Below are 16,560 nucleotides of genomic sequence, written 5' to 3'. Positions count from 1 at the left end.
TACAAATCCATGAGTGACAGTCAACTTTTTTTTATCACTTGTGGCAAGAAAACCCGTCAAAGACTTTTAAAAGGTCTAAAATATTGCATTCAATGGTTCTTTCTTACTCATGATTACATACTCCCTTATAGAAGTCTAATAGGTAAGTCAGACATTATTTTTTCCTGATACAGAACAAGTTGTCTTTTTCTCCACATGACAAGCTTAAGTATTTGGTAATTCTATCTATTATTAGAGATTCCACCAGTCTGTATTCTAAGCAAGGGACAATGTGCTTTTGTATTTTTCAGCTCAAATTAAGAAAATAATTTCTTAATTCCTCTCTTCCCAATTTTATACTTATCCCCCAAAACTACACCATTAATCTACTACTTTTATATAAAACAATACAATGAAAACAAAATAGCAAAGATCAAGGTAAGAATCATCAAAAACATGTTTACTATACTGCTTTTCAATTTTTGTTAAAAAATTCATGAAGTGCCAATTGTCTTTCTCAAAAAGGCAACATTCACTCAGGATCTTTATAAAGTCCTTTGTCACTTATCAAGTATTATGTGAAACAACTATGTAAAATCAAATGCTCGTCCTACTTGTGTGGTATAAAGAAAGATTCTGACAATCAGATTGCCAAGTATTTTAGTTAGCATGGAAGGCACTTCAAAATATTCTGGTTTCCACAACTGATTAGAAAGTAAAATGCAGAAATGATCCCAAAAAACTAAAATACCAAGACACCAACACAGACTAAGTTTTTAAAGTCTGTTTTCTAAGCTGGTGGAAAGAATTCTGGGGCTTCCTTTGGTATACCAAGTTCAGAATCTCCAAAGAGAATCTCTTCGTGGATGTTGTCCATCAGAAAACTCTTTGCAGTGAGTGAGTAATGATTTTTTATCAGGTATGCAGTAAAGGAAATTGATGTTATTTATATTCTTCTCTACCCTTCACTTCTTATTTTGATGATTTGTGGTGGAATGGAGGGTATTCCTGAGTTCTCAAAAGATATCTCAGTACAAGTTCATAAGGAGCAAGCTAGAAAAGTTTTTGAGTATAGGATCAGAAGCAGACTATGTCAAGGACCTAACTAACCAAGTTTATAAAAGATCATCAACAGATGGGTTATCCAACAGGTAATATATTTTTTGGGCACAGAAACTGACTGAGACCTTTTACTGAAGTACTGAGAGGTTATGATCAGAAATGGTAAAAAGAAACACATAGCTCTCTTGATCAAGTAACTTTCCTTATTTTTCCCTGGGAGAAAGTGACTGTTTTTAAAAGAAAAATTACTTTTTGACCTATCAAATTAGCTAAAGGAAAGACGCAATTTATCACACACTCTGGCATACAAAAGTCTCTCCCCCAATTCCACTTTCCTTGACATGAGGTTTTTCTTAGTGGGTCACATCTTCTTCCTCAAAAATAACTTTGCAGTATGTCAGCAAAACTGCTTTGAACACACTGCACCTAGACAAAGGCACATTAAAATATCCTTCAGGAAACAAAAGACACCAAACATCCAATTATGAACTGTAGTCCATAGGGTGCTTACAAGTATCAAGCTCAATTGGAAGAGTTATGGAAAAGTAATAAACTTTAAGTGAACAAACCCTTTGGTTGGACTGTTTTGTGTCTCTGCCATAAATATGCATTTCCTTTTGGCAGGAGGTTCTTCATCATCATCAGAAGAGCTCTCTACTGTTAAGTCAATAACATCTACTTTCTTCTTGCTTGTCTCACTGGCCATGGTCACTGAACAGGGTTTACTGAGGACATTTGAACCTAGACAGAAAAGAGGAAAAAGAAAAAAGAGTTTTAATAGGAAAAAAAGATCCTAGTCCCAAAAGACAGGATACTTAGCTTAGTATGAGAATAATTCCAACTATTCCTTAATCTTAAATTTAATTATCATGCAAACCATATTTATCTGCTGGTAAATGAACATTTGCCCTCAAGTACTAAATAGGCAAGAATGGAGAGATGAGCAAAATCCCATGAATACTTATTGAGAAAAACTATTAACAACATGCCTTCATATATATATATATGTGTATATATATATATATATATATGTATGTATATATATGTGTGTATATATGTATATATATACGTGTATATATATATGCGCACGCACACACACACACGCACATATATACAACTATTTTTGTCTCAAATACAAAAATCAGGGGTTGTCAACAATCAAAATTATTTTATAAATTTTTAAAAGCTATGATAATCATAGTAATTTGACTGTTTACAGCTGGTGTCCATTAATAAGGATTAATTATAGCATTATTCCCTTATTTTTTCCCTTCTATTTTGCTCGACATGATTCCTTACAAGCAAGGTAATGAATGAACACTACTGATTATTATCTCCAACAAAATTTGGTCAGAAAAATAGGAAGAGAATTAATCGGCTACTTTAGTTAAACTGAAATTCGGAGAATACTAGTGGATTTCAATTAATTTAAACTATCTTTTCTTCATTAGTTCAAATAGCAGAAATACAGCATAATCTAGGACATCAAGATTCACAACTAAATTTAGTCATAATAGGAACTACTTAAAAACAAACATTAAATTCTTTGGCAATACCATTAGCAAAATAAATTACAAAAATCCCTTAACTAGTTAGGCATTTTTAAAAAATTCATTCAGAAGAGACGCTGTTCCTAAGAGCTAACCTTCAAGTTGAGTTGGATATTTCCCTTGAAAGTCTGGAGTAAAATAAAGACATCTGTAAGAACTTTTTTCACTCTATAACAGGCCTGTACAACATAAGGCCTGTGAACAGTACATTCAGCAGACTTGTTTTACATCCTCTACATTCTTCCTGGGCTGCCCAAAATTCTTTTGTAAGCCACAAGTAGCGTCATAAGCAGCCTGCAGGCCAATGTTGTGCAGGCCTGCTCTATGACAAGCAAAAAGAATCCAGATGATTATGAGGTGATTGGATTACATGCCCCTTAAAATCCATGCCACACCAAGAACTGGAAATTGGGGGGATGCCCATCAGCTGGGGAATGGCTGAACAAGTTACAGTATATGAATGTAATGGAATACTATTATGCTATAAGAAATGATGAGCAAGAGAACTTCAGAAAAACCTTGGAAAGACTTTTATGAACTGATACTAAGTGAAGTGAGCAGAACTAGAAGAACATTATACATGGTAATAGCCACATTGTGTGATAACTAACTGATGGACTTAACTCTTCTCAGCAATGCAAGGATCTAAAACAACTCCAAAAGACTCATGATGGAAAATGCTGTTCACATCCAGAGAAAGAACTATGGAGTCTAAGTGCAGGTGGAAGCATACCATTTGATCTCTTTTTTCTTTTGTTGTTTTGTTTCATTTCTTCTTTTTCATGGTTCCTCCCTTTGCTTCTAATACTTCTTTACAATATGACCAATGTGAAAATATGTTTAATATGAATATATATGGAGAGCCTACATTAGATTGCACACTGTCTTGGGGAGGGAGGAGGGGAGGAAGGGGTAGAAAACGGAAAACTCCAAAGCTTACGGAAGTGAATGTTGACAACTAAAAACAAATAAATTAATTTTAAAAATTTAAAAATAAGTAAATAAAATAAAATCCATACCACCTCTAAACCCATGATGCTATGTGTCTGTGTGTTTTAAATGTGCAGCAAATGCAATAATGTATTACAGCACAGAATACACACTTAAGTATGGCTATAACCTAAATAGACACCAAAACTGAGATCTGGCAGCCAAAGGTAAAATTGCAGGCTAAGTTCCTGATTTTTTAAATTAGGTACTCTGTACATACTTTCTATTTTTGTACACTGTGGACTTGAAACTTTAAGTGCTTCTTTCTTCGGTCTCATAGGGCACCAAGAACCATCTTCTTGGAATTTAATCTCATCCACATCAGAACACTCATTGAGAATTTCCATGAAGAGCCTTTAAGCCAAAAAAATTAAAAAAGTTAAATTAAGTATAATTCAAATTTTTTGTTTACAAGTGAGATAATGAAGAAAATGATAAAAATTATGTTGTTGCCTAGAATTATGATAATAATGAATGTCATTTTCCAAGGCCTTTATTTTCAAAGTACTTTCTTTTTGTTTTCTTAGATGGAAAAAGAGAAAACAATACTGTGTTATCTCTAGGCTTACAACAGCATTCCCTGAAATATCATCTGCCTCAAATCAACAAATACTGGAAAAACATAATAATTGCTTTTCTTTTAAATATAGAACACTTCATGAATTTTTATGTCATCCTTGCTCAGGGGCCACGCTAATTTCTGTACCATTCCAATTTTAATGTATATGCTACCAAAGTGAGCACAATAGTTACTTTTCTAACCTTCATTTACTAACATGGCTTTTCAAAATACCTCCTTTTTCTCAAACCATCTTGGATGTAGAGTTATAAAATATGAACTAGGTTAGTACACTATCACAACAAGGACAAAAGTGCTCAATCAATATGAAAGTGAGATAAATATCAAACCCCATTTTAACAAATAATATTACCAATAAAAGTCACAAAAAAGTCAAGACAATTTATTTCAGGAAAGCTAATGTAAAAAAAAAATCTTTATTATTTCTTCTCTCTCAAAAGAATGGTCTTTACCATGTAGGATTATTGAAATCTTGGCCCTTAAGATACTTCATTAAAATCAAAATGATTTCATGGCCAAGAATGAAAAGTGTAGATTATCTAATAAAAAAAATTACTATAGCATCCTCAATTTAATAAGACCATATGATAGCTATATTTCCCTCTAAAATGCAAAAGAATGCAACAACAGACTGGTAGAGTGATAAGATGGAAAGGACCCTGGATTTGAAGTCGTAAGATGGGTCTGACTCCTGGCTCTGTCACTTACTACCTTGTTTCAGAACGTGTTTCCTTGTTCTTTATCTATAAAATGAAGAGATAAGACTAGATGAAGACCAAGGTCCCTTAGAGCGTTGAATGACCTATCCTCTGAGACATAGCAAAAGAATATCAATAAACATTTCCTTTACCTCCAGCTATAAATCAAAGGACTTAAGTTGCAGAATTCTAAAATCAGCATCCACCTATTAACAGTCATTATGAATTCACTCAAACTTCTATACACAAACTTATACACTTTTATGCACATATTTTTTCCTGGTACCATTTATGGTTAAAACATTTCAGCCTGCTTCAAACTCTATAAATTTGCAATGTCACCTGTGAAACTGTACCCCTAGTCATTTACCCCCAATGCAAAGTATCCAATAGAGCCAAGTACCTCGGTTGGACATAAATCGGCTCCATAAGGACATGGAACAAGTCAATTTTCTTTGTCTCTCCCCAACACCAAACACAGTGGTTAGCTTACAGCAGGCATTTAGAAATGTCTGATGAATAAATAGGTAAAAAAAGAAGGCCTAAATGCAAATATAAAATACAAAATACAATGATAGACAATCAAGAATATAGTAAGAAAGGACTATAGTGGACTATGTACTGAATTATGTCACCAATATTAAATTACTAAAAATGTTAACAGATGACCTTGCTATATAAACGGGAATATTACAATGTTAGCAACTGTTTTACTTGTCTTTAGACTCTTAAAATGATGAATCTAAATTTAGTCCCTCTTGAGAAGTATGTGAAAAAACTTAAAAGTGGCCCAAGATTTAAAATAAAACAAAAACTCTCAAGAAATACAAAAGTTAGTATCCACTAAGCACTAGGGGGAGCAGGGCTGAAGGTAGAAGGAAGAGGCATAAAATCTTCAGTAGCTTTTGAGATCCCTAAGAAAAAAAATAAACTTCATTTGTCTTACATGGTTTAGACAGAATAAATTAGGCGTCTGTTCATGTTTAGGATTTTGTTACTGAGCACTGAAATAAAATTAGCTTAATTACATTGGAAATTCAAAGCACTGGCTTGTGCAAAATACGGAGAAAATTAATTCACGAAGGAAACTACAGAAGATGCAAAAAGATTCATGACCCCAGTTAATCGAGGATCTTTATCATGGAACCCTCTTTACACTCCCTGCTCATTGCTACTAATGTGTTTCTACTTTAGAGTACAAGCTCCTTGAAGCCAGGGGCTGTCCTTTTTTGCTTTTATTTGTATTCCCAGCACTTGACACAAAAGCACTTAATAAATGCTTGTTGCCTGCCTGTTTATGAAGAAATCATCAAAAGAAAGGATGGTTTATAGGTGTATTTACAATTGTTCTGTCTGTTATCAGTGCCTATCAACGATCTCTGTGTGTTTGAGGGGAAAGTAATCAGCTAATTACTGATTTTTCACCCTTGAATCTCCTGAGTCTGGAAAATGAAAAAATAAATGACCAGTTATTAGAACCAGAGGGATATTAAGAAGAGGACAATTGAGTTGGGTTTTTTTTTAAATCAAAGTTGCCTAGTTAAGGTTTCTGCTTACATTTCAGACATTTATGTAAATGGCAGACACCTGTTAATTATTAATTATAACTGAGAACAGGTGAGCGGAAGAAGAGCAACAGCAAAGCAATTTGATGTAAAAATTCTGAGTTTTGCTACTGAGACTTCTTTTCTTTTCAAGGAACAGAGCATTTAGCCAGCAGCCAAAAACAACAAAGGTTTCAACTGCACCAGAGAAGGTAAGCGAACATTTTCTACGGATGCACAGATTTTGCCAAAACAAACAAACAAACAAACCATTCTTCTGTCTTCAGCACTAAACAAGCATGTGGTGTGTGTGGGCTATGTGCAAACTTGCTCGTTCCTAAAGAAGTGCCTGAAGAACAAACTTCTTGCTATGAAGCAGATCAAGGAAGAGTAATAACAGCTTCCCAGAAAGGGATGGGGAAGGGAGGTCCCCTCCCCCCATCCAACCCCCCAGAAGAACAAGAATGAAAAAAAGAAAAAGGCTATGGAAAGACAGGGAGTCTAAACCTGAGACACCAGTCCTAGGAAAGTAGAATAATCAACACAGATGAGGTAATGAACGACTATAAATTTCTGAACACACACACACACGATTTTTTTTCCCCTCAGAGGGGGAAAACAAGTTATTTTTAAATGAAAAAGCAAAACAGACTAGGGAAAATACACCCAAACTAGGGAAGCCAACCTTCAGGATGTATGATGCCAAAGGCTTTTCTCTTTTCAAACAAAGAGAAGCAAGGAGGGAAGGGTTTTAGCCAATAGGAAGGTCAGGTTAGGTGTCTGGATGGGTGATAAGCGGCCAAAGGGTCTAACTGAACTCACAGTCAGTATCAGTTACTCTACCCCATTCCAAGATGCCACATCCAAAGGTACAACACATATGAAAAGTACACTTAGCTCTGGTCTCATACTTAACCCAAGTGGTGAGAGACCTGGTGTCTATGCGTAAAATAGTCATGGGGCACAGAGGCATTGTTTTTGTCTCTCATTTAGTGTAACACAAATGTAATACATTTTATGGTAAGGAGACCTTCAAAGCCACTCCCAAAGAAGGTCCCTGGATTCAATGACAATGAAGGGACAATCATGAATAGCACCTCCCAACTATATACTTGGTGGTAACAAAGGGGAATCTTGGTTTTCTCTACTATTAACTGCAGTAAGAGGGGAAAGAAGTCCTGAGGATGCTAATGACAAAAAAAGGAGCAGGAGGCAGCCACTTCAAATGGCCCCCCTTCGTCTGTGGGATTTGAATGTAACATTTTTCCTTAGGTTAAAAGAAATTGTTCCCTAGGCAAAAAGGAAACCCTTAGGAATGTTAGGACTGCTCAAAGCATATCCCATACGAAGCTGGGTTTTTTTTCCTTTTTAGTGTACCAATTACTAAGAGAAGTTTCCTTTGCCTACACAAATGGCAGTCTACTGCCAAATACTCATCCATTATATATGAAGGAGTTTGGTAGTAAGAAAAAGATAAAGTGGGGTTGTTTTCTCAGAGTCTAATAAAACAAGGCAAAATGGGCACCATCTCCATGAATATGTCTGCCTCATTCCCAAGATGGCAGACAAAAGTTTAAAAAAAAATTCATTTGGAGAAAGAAAAAATTTGTAGAAATAATGAAAAACAACAGAAATGAGGAGAAACACTTTCAGACTTCAAACTGTATGATAAAATTGCAATCACCAAAAGCTTTTGGTATTCGTTAAAAAATAGAGAAGTAGATCAATGGGAATAAACTAGACAAGGAGAATTCAGAAATAGTGGAATTCAACAACCTAGTGTTTGATAAACCTGAAGACGTTAATTATTTAAGAAAGAACTCTCAATCTGATAAGAAGTACTAGGAAAACTGGAAAGCAGTGTGGCAGAAATTAGGCTCAGACCAATATCTTAACACCATATTCCACAACAAACTTGGAATGGATATGTGACCTGAAAATTAAAGATCAACCATAAAAAAAAAGAAATCAAGAAAAGCAGATCATATACCTTTTACAGCTTTGGGTAGGCATTTTTAACCAAAAAAGGGATAAAGGCAATTGTAAAAGAAAAAATAATTTTGAATACATGAAAATAAAAGGCTTCTGCACAAACAAAATTAAATAAGAAAACAGTCAAATGATGAAAAAATGTTTGTTATCAAATTTCTCAGATAAAGGTCTGGTATTCAAGATTTTATATACATCCCCCCACACATATATTCAGGCTTTTGTGAGGTTACTGTTTGGGTTTTGCTGATTATTGCTTCTCTTTTCCCCTTTTTTTCTTAAAAAATATTCTTTGTTACATGGAATGCTCTCTGGAAGGAGAGGAGTAAAGGACACAGGAGGAAATTTAAGTAATGTGAAAACAAAAGATATTAATACTTTTTTCTTAAACAGATCACTGATAATTTTACAGAGTATGTTTAGTTGAATGATGTGACTGGAAGCCAGATCGCAATGAGTTCAGTACCTGGTTCAGAGTTTCTCTCCATCCCAACCCCTTTGCCTATCACTGGCCAACTTCAACATAAATGTTGATGTATATTTGATCACCATGTTCTCCTAGTTCCTCAATCTTCCTCAACTTCAATGGCTTATGTCATCCAACCTCACATTCACACTTAATCACACTTTTTCATCATCACCACTGATGATTTTCATCATCAATCACAAGTGTTCCACTTACAGAGAATTCTGAAATTTCTTCTTCCAACTATAAATGATATCATTCCATCTCTGCTATACTTCACTTTTCCTAAATCCCTTCTTCATCAGTACTGTTACCTTCACTGCCTCCATCCCTCAGTATTCAGAACACCAACCTCTATCTGGATTTACTTTCCTCCCTTCCCAATCTTGACACTATAGTTAAGTAGTTCAATTCCACATTGTTCTCTACTTTCAAATCCCTTGTTCATCTGTCAACAAGATAAATCAGGATATCAAGAGCAATATCTATTTATTTAATCTCTCAATATAGAGATAATTAAAAGACCCTAACATGAGAGAAATATAGTTAGAGAACACCGTGATCCACACTGACTCCCACTGCTACTGTACAGTTTAATTTACCCTTGGAGAACAAAAGGTGATATGATTTAAGTTTATACAATCAAAAGTGTATAGATAGATGAACACAGGTGGTTAATAAAACCCCAGAATAATACACTGTATCTCTTGTAGCCTGAAAAGGGTAAGTTTTTAAAAAACAGTGTAAGTCAAGTACTATTTATTTAGCACAATAAATTTATTTAAGTCACTATCCCCCCAAAAATGTGACAGGCTGAAATATAAATAGATTTAAAATTAGGCTTAGATAAATGAATGTATAACAAATTTCTTATCAGTTGCTAAGGGAAATTAAGATGGTTTTGGATACATATCTATTTCTCCAAAAACAGTGTTAGAGATGGTACCTGTGCCTTCCCATACAACTTGACACTAAGTTTGAGAGAGAATATTGGGTTGGATAGGTTCTGGGTCCTAACTAGTATGACATTTCTCATATTTTATTCTTAAATTTAACAGTCATTCTCAATACCTCAACTGCCACTTGAGAACTTCTTTATTTAAGAGAGCTGGTAAAATGCAGTCTTACATGGGTTCTATGCCTTCATTAACCCCTGGGTTTCTCTGAACAAGGAAATAGGAAGGGCAATAAGTACTGTTTTTCCTTTCACCATATATTGGGAAATATAACTTTCGTAAGTATAGAGACAAGAAACTGTAAACCTTGCTCATCACAAAACATTAAAAGAAATAAATTAAGCTTATTTCAATTCAAAAAAAATCTGAGGAAAAAAGTTTTTTAAATATATTTTAAATTTTAATATAATATAATCAATTCTTAAATTAGCTGGATTATACACACAAGAGAAGGCTCTTTTTCTGCTAGGCTTTTTATGCCATAGTCAAGTAGATTGTATAAAAGGGAAAAGTTTCAATAAAGTAAAGGACAGGGCTAAACTTACCCATCTAGTATTAGACTTTCATAGGCAGCTTTTTTGTCACACACAGGACAAATCCAGGTAGGCTTCTTTTCATTCATTTGTAGGTAAAGAGCAGCATCAAAACATTGCAGATGTGTGCATGTCACAGCACGACATGGAATCGTCAGCCTCATTTTTCCTAGCTAAAGGGTAATGCAAAATGGAAACTGCATTTCAGAAACAATTATTTTTTTTAAAAAGGAATATGGTTATAAGAGAAATCCAATTATGTTAAGTAAAATTTATGCTTCAGCAAAGCAATATACAACAGGATTTGATAAGTTTACCATCCTAATAAACAGCAATACAATTTTAACTACAATAAGCAAATCAAGAGAATTATCTACTCATTTGGTAAAATATACTTGAGATTATATGAAACCCAAAAAACTGTAAACATTACACAGACTACTAGCATGCTATTTAATGCAGTAGTAAGCAACTAATGAAGGGCAACTAAAGATACCCTATATCTCCATGAACCATTCTGGACTGTTTTATATTTCCCCCTTCATTTTTCTTACTTCCCCTCTTTCTTCTACAACTTCTTTTTTCCATCTCATCTTCCTTCTCACCCCCCCCCACTTTAGGCTTTCCAGCGGCACCCATGGAAACCAGGGGTATCACATTTAGCACTGTATGAGTTGCTCAGAGCTTTAAAAAAAAATTACTGGCTTCTTTACTATCCTTATTTAATGCACCAAAACAGCTTTATTTTTTTTTCTCTAGTGTTCTGTAAATACAAATCCCTAATTGCGTAAATTACTAAAGATGCCTCACTATGGGATAAAAATAACTCTGGATTCTCAAAGGCAGTATCATAGGTACAAGCTAACACAGATCCTCTAACCCTGGAAGGCTCTAATCAAGGATTCTTGACCTTTATTATCGGAACACTTTTGACAGTGTGAAGATTGAAATATCAATATAATCAAGAGTTGTTAAGAACAAGTTCAAGAGCCTTAGGTTTCTAAGAACTTCTATTCTAAGTGATAGGGCAAAGAAGCTCATAACCATAATGCTGACTACTCTGTCCAAAGATCAATAAATTGACAGGCTATTAGAAGATCCATATTAACATTCTTACTACAAATAAGAACAGAAAAAATGAAGGAGTCAGAGCTAAATACAATGATGGCTGAAGACACGTTTGTTCTGACATTCACTTTTAAGACTCCAAGATCAGTATTCTCTCTACTGCACCATGCAAGTTGATCTGCTGATGTTTTATGATTGGTACAGCAATGTTTTATCTAAAAGAAGCATGATATGGTAGAAAGACTATTAGACTTGGAGCCAGAAGAAACATGGATTCAAAACCCTGCTTTCACCCCTATTAGCTATGTGTGCTGAGCAAGTTACTAATGACCTTTCAGAATTTTTCTCATCTGTAAAATGGAGCCATTATTGATACTATCTACCACACAGAATTGTTGGCAAAGAAAAAATGTCAAGCTATGGTACATATATGGTCTTATCTCCCATCCTAGGTTGTCTTAAATTGCTCTTTGAGGACTGCAACTGTAATCTGTGCAATGCACATGGTAGGATTTGAATGATCATTATTTACTATTAGGTACTAAAGACCTCAACATTGGCATTTCTCAGTACTGTTATGTAGTTTCTTACTGTAATTTGTTATTCATACACCAATTGCTCTTGGCAAAATAAGCCACGTAAAGCATTTTGCAAACCTAAAAGTACTATATAAAGTCATTTATTATTACAATATTAATAAATGTGCCACAAAACTAAACACCATAAAATTTTAATGACCAAGTCTGGTTCTAAACAGATGTTACCTACCCCAACTTTTTTTTTTTAGGTTACAGAAATGGAGGACTATGGATGTGAAACAAAGCTTTTTACATTTGTTGATTAATTTTGCTGAAATCTCCCCCCCCCCTTTTTAAAAATTCTTTGTTGTAAGGGATAGCCTTCTGGGAGGAGAACAAAGTAAGGGAGAAGGATGCATTGAGAAATTTGGTGATACAAAAATGAAAGCCAGCCATAAACATTTATATTAAAAATATATTAACAGACTATTCTTTTAAAACTCAAGGCTGATTTCAGCCTGTTTCCCTTTCCATCCTCCACAATATTCTTTTAAGTCATTACCTTCTACTGTCAGTTTGGCTATCCTCAAATAATTCATTTGGCTATTAACCCCAGCAAATAATAATTAACAAGACAAATCTGCCACACACTCCTAAATAATAGTTAATCTATGCAAACTCCCCTCTGATAGTAAATATTAGATTTCTGTCAAAAGACAAGATTTCTTAACTAACAACTTGTCAAAAGTTTCAGAATACTCTTATTTTATATTAGATGCCTTATAATCTATGACAAATAAAAATCATATCAATGTAAACATAACATGTTTAACATCTTTAAACTGGGAATCCCATTAAAATGGTGCTAGATTCTGAAACACTTAAGAACTCTGATCGCTGTAATGACCAACTATGAGTGTTGGATTTAAGATGCAGAATAAGATATATGTTTTTGGACAGGGACAATGTGGAAACTTGTTTTGCTTGATTTTGCATATATATATTTTGCAGATTTTGCATATATATATATAGGGTAGCAAGTGCTCCGTCCCCCCCCCAACTGCGGGTGAGAGAGAAAATAAATGCTTGTTAATTGAAAAATAAAAATGTTTAAAAATGCTGTCAGAGAAAACAACATTACAGGGAGGAGTTAGTTTCATAGGAACAGAACTGAACCAAGTAGAGTGAGATGTTTAGAAATGTTTACATAGTGAAGTTGGTCAAAATGAGGAGCCAGAGCAGCCCAATCCAGCACATGTCACTGTAGTGAACAGCTACATGTTAAGAAAGTTATCGGTTGTAACCTCATGGTGCAGTATATGCCTGCAATCTCTTCATAAAGTAAAGGCTTCACTTACAGGACACATCAAGGATACCCGAAGACTGGTTGTAGCAATTTCACTGTCAGGATCTGCAGTGAGCTTCTCTTTAACTTGAAAAACACAAACAGAAATCAATGTTATCCAGGCACAGACTGCTCCAGTCTATATAAAGAAACTTCCAAATAATGTCAAAAGGTAAAAACAGAAATAAAAGAAATGCTTGATGTGTGATGTTGTTTTTAATGTCAGTCACAACTCCAGTATTAGCTTGTTAAACATCTTGTTTTTTAATAAGCTAAAATTCAAGTCCCTCAAAAACAAGACTTTCAAGATGACGCACAGGTCCAGGCTGTGAGACACACAACAGAAATGAGAAGATTTTGGAAATAATCCTTTTCTTATATAAATATGCTTGAAACTGCCTTTACTAATTCTTTAAGTTGAGTTAAATTCCATACCAGAATGCAAAGCTTACTAGATTTCTCAAAAGAGGGGGCACTTGAGGTGGAGGTGGGAAGGAAGGAGAGAATACAGATATGAAAATAAAATAATGTTTTAAAAGCTTAATAAAAATAGTTACCTATTAAGTCAGTGTGTAGTTAGGTAAAGGAAACCATTCTCATTAAATGACATAATTCTCCCCCAAAATATCCAAGGATGCCAAATACAAACACTGTTCCTTTTTACTCAACTTAGGTTCATAATTCTTTGAAGCCCTAGTGATTCTCCACTTACTCTATTACTGCCAAAAACAGCTGGATCCCAGGCAGCTGGGCAGAGAAGAAACAAATTGAGAATAAATTGTTCTGATCTTTAGAGAACTAGGCATATTCAGATGTGGGTAAGAAAGTCAACACTGCAATGAGGCAAAGACCAGAGAACGGCATCCTGTCTGGTTGACCTCACAGCACTCTACTGTAGGATAGAGGATTCTGTTTTCACCTCACAGAGCGTTTTCCCTACACTGGTCCAATCCACAATTCTAATCAAGAGAAGGTGAAAAATCCTCCTTCATTAGAAAAAAAAATCTAATCTCTGCAACAATTTTCATTCATAAACACTGGCTAGAAGTAATCTCCAAATACCTCCAAAGAATAATATATAACTTAAATAATTGGAACTATTAAAACAGCTACTTGAAAAACAAACACATTTTTGTATACTATAGTCACCCGCAATACCGACTAATGGGAGATGAAATTATTCCTGCCTAATACTATCTATCATAAAAGCTAAATTAAGAATTCCTACATAACAAGAAGCAAAATATTTTTATTTACTGGTCAATATAACTTTAATAGGGAAATCATTTTCTTGCTTGAAAAAACAACCTGTCAGCTATTCATCGGAGAGTCGTATGAAATAAATTGCTATTTTCAGGACTGTTAATTCTAAAAAGATCAATAATCTACAGAGTCAAAATCCTAATTACAATAGGCCTTCATCAACACAGGCCAAAGGCTAATCCCTAATTTTCCTTCAGATCAGAACTGATATTAGTGAGCCAGCATTAACATAAATTTTATACCACTTAAGTTACTATGGAAGAGGGATTCCCACAATGCTAGCCTCACGTTGGCTATACTTCACAGAACTGAGAGCTATAAAGGAACTGATGATAGACCATCTAGTCAAACCTCCTCATTTTAGAGATGAGGCAATCAAGTCCCAAGAAAGGCTCCAAGATTTAATAGGGGTCATACATATAGTAGTGAGTAGTAGAGCCAAGATTCCAATCCAGTTCTTCTTACTCTAAATTCAAACCTCGTTCCACCCACCCCATCACACTGATTCAGCAAAAAAATTTCCCCCACAAATGTTTCATACATTCAGTTTCATATACATTACTTACTTAGTGCTCTGGAATGATCAGGGTTTCGAATACCTTTCATTTTTAATCTCTGTAACAACATGGCTGATGTCAGCTGTCGAACAAGATATACAGACATGGAGTAATTCTACAAAAAAGATAATCTTAGTTAAAGATTAGAAAGAAAATTCTCATAACTACATGTTCAAAGTTAGTTTTCATGAAACCATGACAACTCAGGCAAAAAAAAAATAAAGGGGAAAAAAAAGAAAATAGAAAACAACTCTTTCAGGGAAACTGACATCTCAATCACAGATACTTCATATTCAATTGCCAACATATCTATGAAAGGCAACATGTTCTAAACTGGGACCACTAATCCATATATAATAATCCTTGTGGGCTGCATAATGATTTAGTTTTAAAATGCAATATTACTGATGTTTTATTATCAATTTTTATTTATTTTGCTAAATATTTCCCAACTACATTTTGATCTGGTTCAAGCAAAACTCAGGAGTCCTGTGGGCTGCATTTATACCTGGGTCACATGTTTGACACGTCTGGTATACAGTATTGTAAGTTGGGAATACCAAGTTATAATTCTGATCATAGACCATGTGCTACATGGCCACGGGCATATCATTTAACCAATCTTGATCTTGGCCTCCTCAGTTCCTCCCTTTAAGGAAGAGGTGGTAGACCAAGCACAGGTTAAAACAGGAAGAAGCAACTATGCACCAAAAAAAAACTTGGTAGAATTTGGTCTGCACAGAGAATTCTCACTCATAAGGACTGTGAAAAGATAACAAGTAAATACACATAAATGATAAACAGTAGACTTTCTTTTTCCTTCAAAAATCAACTTTCATATATACAGGGCATCCCAAAAGTTTTAGACCTTGGGGACACCCTATATAATGTGTGTATTACATATATCTACACACACATATATACATACATTATTACATAAAGAAAACCCACTGATATCACAAAAGGTCAAATTTTGAAAACAAAGACAATTAACAAGTTGTCACAAAGGTTAAATAATAAAGACTAAGCAATACTTTCCTATTTCTATTACAGAACTATGAGCCTTTCCAAAAACTGTTATGTTCTATACAGTGAGGCTTTTTGTTTTTGCATAAATCTTAAGTACTAAATAACTGATCATGAATAATATGCTGATTTTATTATATGCTTAAAGAGAAAAGTAAGCTGCTTATCATACAGATTCAGGGCTACAAAAAATGTTCATTTATTTGATGCTGAAGTTCTGAATGAAGAAAAATTTGACTACATTTAAAACTCATAGTTTTTTACACAATATTTTACATAAAATTTTACATAAATTTTTACATAATATTTACATAATTTTTTTAATATTCTCTGTTCTTTGTATCTTGAAATGTTTGTTGACTGATGAACGTTAAAAGTTCACAATAATTTACATTTAAAAAATAAATAAACTGACCATTTGATAAGATTGGTTCTT

At 34.2% G+C, this 16,560-nt stretch overlaps 1 protein-coding gene and 1 non-coding gene across 4 annotated transcripts in view; both read right to left on the bottom strand.

Annotated features, from left to right (window-relative positions):
- PIAS2 (protein inhibitor of activated STAT 2) overlaps positions 1-16,560 on the bottom strand; it is a 73,766-nt gene that overhangs the window by 16,112 nt on the left and 41,094 nt on the right. For all 3 annotated transcript variants that reach the window (XM_078153272.1, XM_078153274.1, XM_078153273.1), the window contains 5 exons: positions 15,108-15,213; positions 13,292-13,365; positions 10,360-10,520; positions 3,802-3,935; positions 1,611-1,782 (listed from right to left, as the gene is read on the bottom strand). In XM_078153272.1, coding sequence (XP_078009398.1) covers positions 1,611-1,782; positions 3,802-3,935; positions 10,360-10,520; positions 13,292-13,365; positions 15,108-15,213 — 647 coding nt within the window. The remainder of the gene's footprint in view (positions 1-1,610; positions 1,783-3,801; positions 3,936-10,359; positions 10,521-13,291; positions 13,366-15,107; positions 15,214-16,560) is intronic.
- Positions 4,222-4,325, bottom strand: LOC144457259 (U6 spliceosomal RNA). Its single transcript, XR_013486582.1, has one exon. It is a non-coding gene; the product is annotated as a U6 spliceosomal RNA (small nuclear RNA).

The sequence above is a fragment of the Phascolarctos cinereus genome, unplaced genomic scaffold, assembly GCF_003287225.1.
Source record: "Phascolarctos cinereus isolate Bilbo 61053 unplaced genomic scaffold, phaCin_HiC Scaffold_4;HRSCAF=312, whole genome shotgun sequence".
Lineage (NCBI taxonomy): Eukaryota > Metazoa > Chordata > Mammalia > Diprotodontia > Phascolarctidae > Phascolarctos > Phascolarctos cinereus.
The sequence above is the reverse complement of the archived record's forward strand: the minus strand, read 5'-3'. Positions and strand labels throughout refer to the sequence as shown.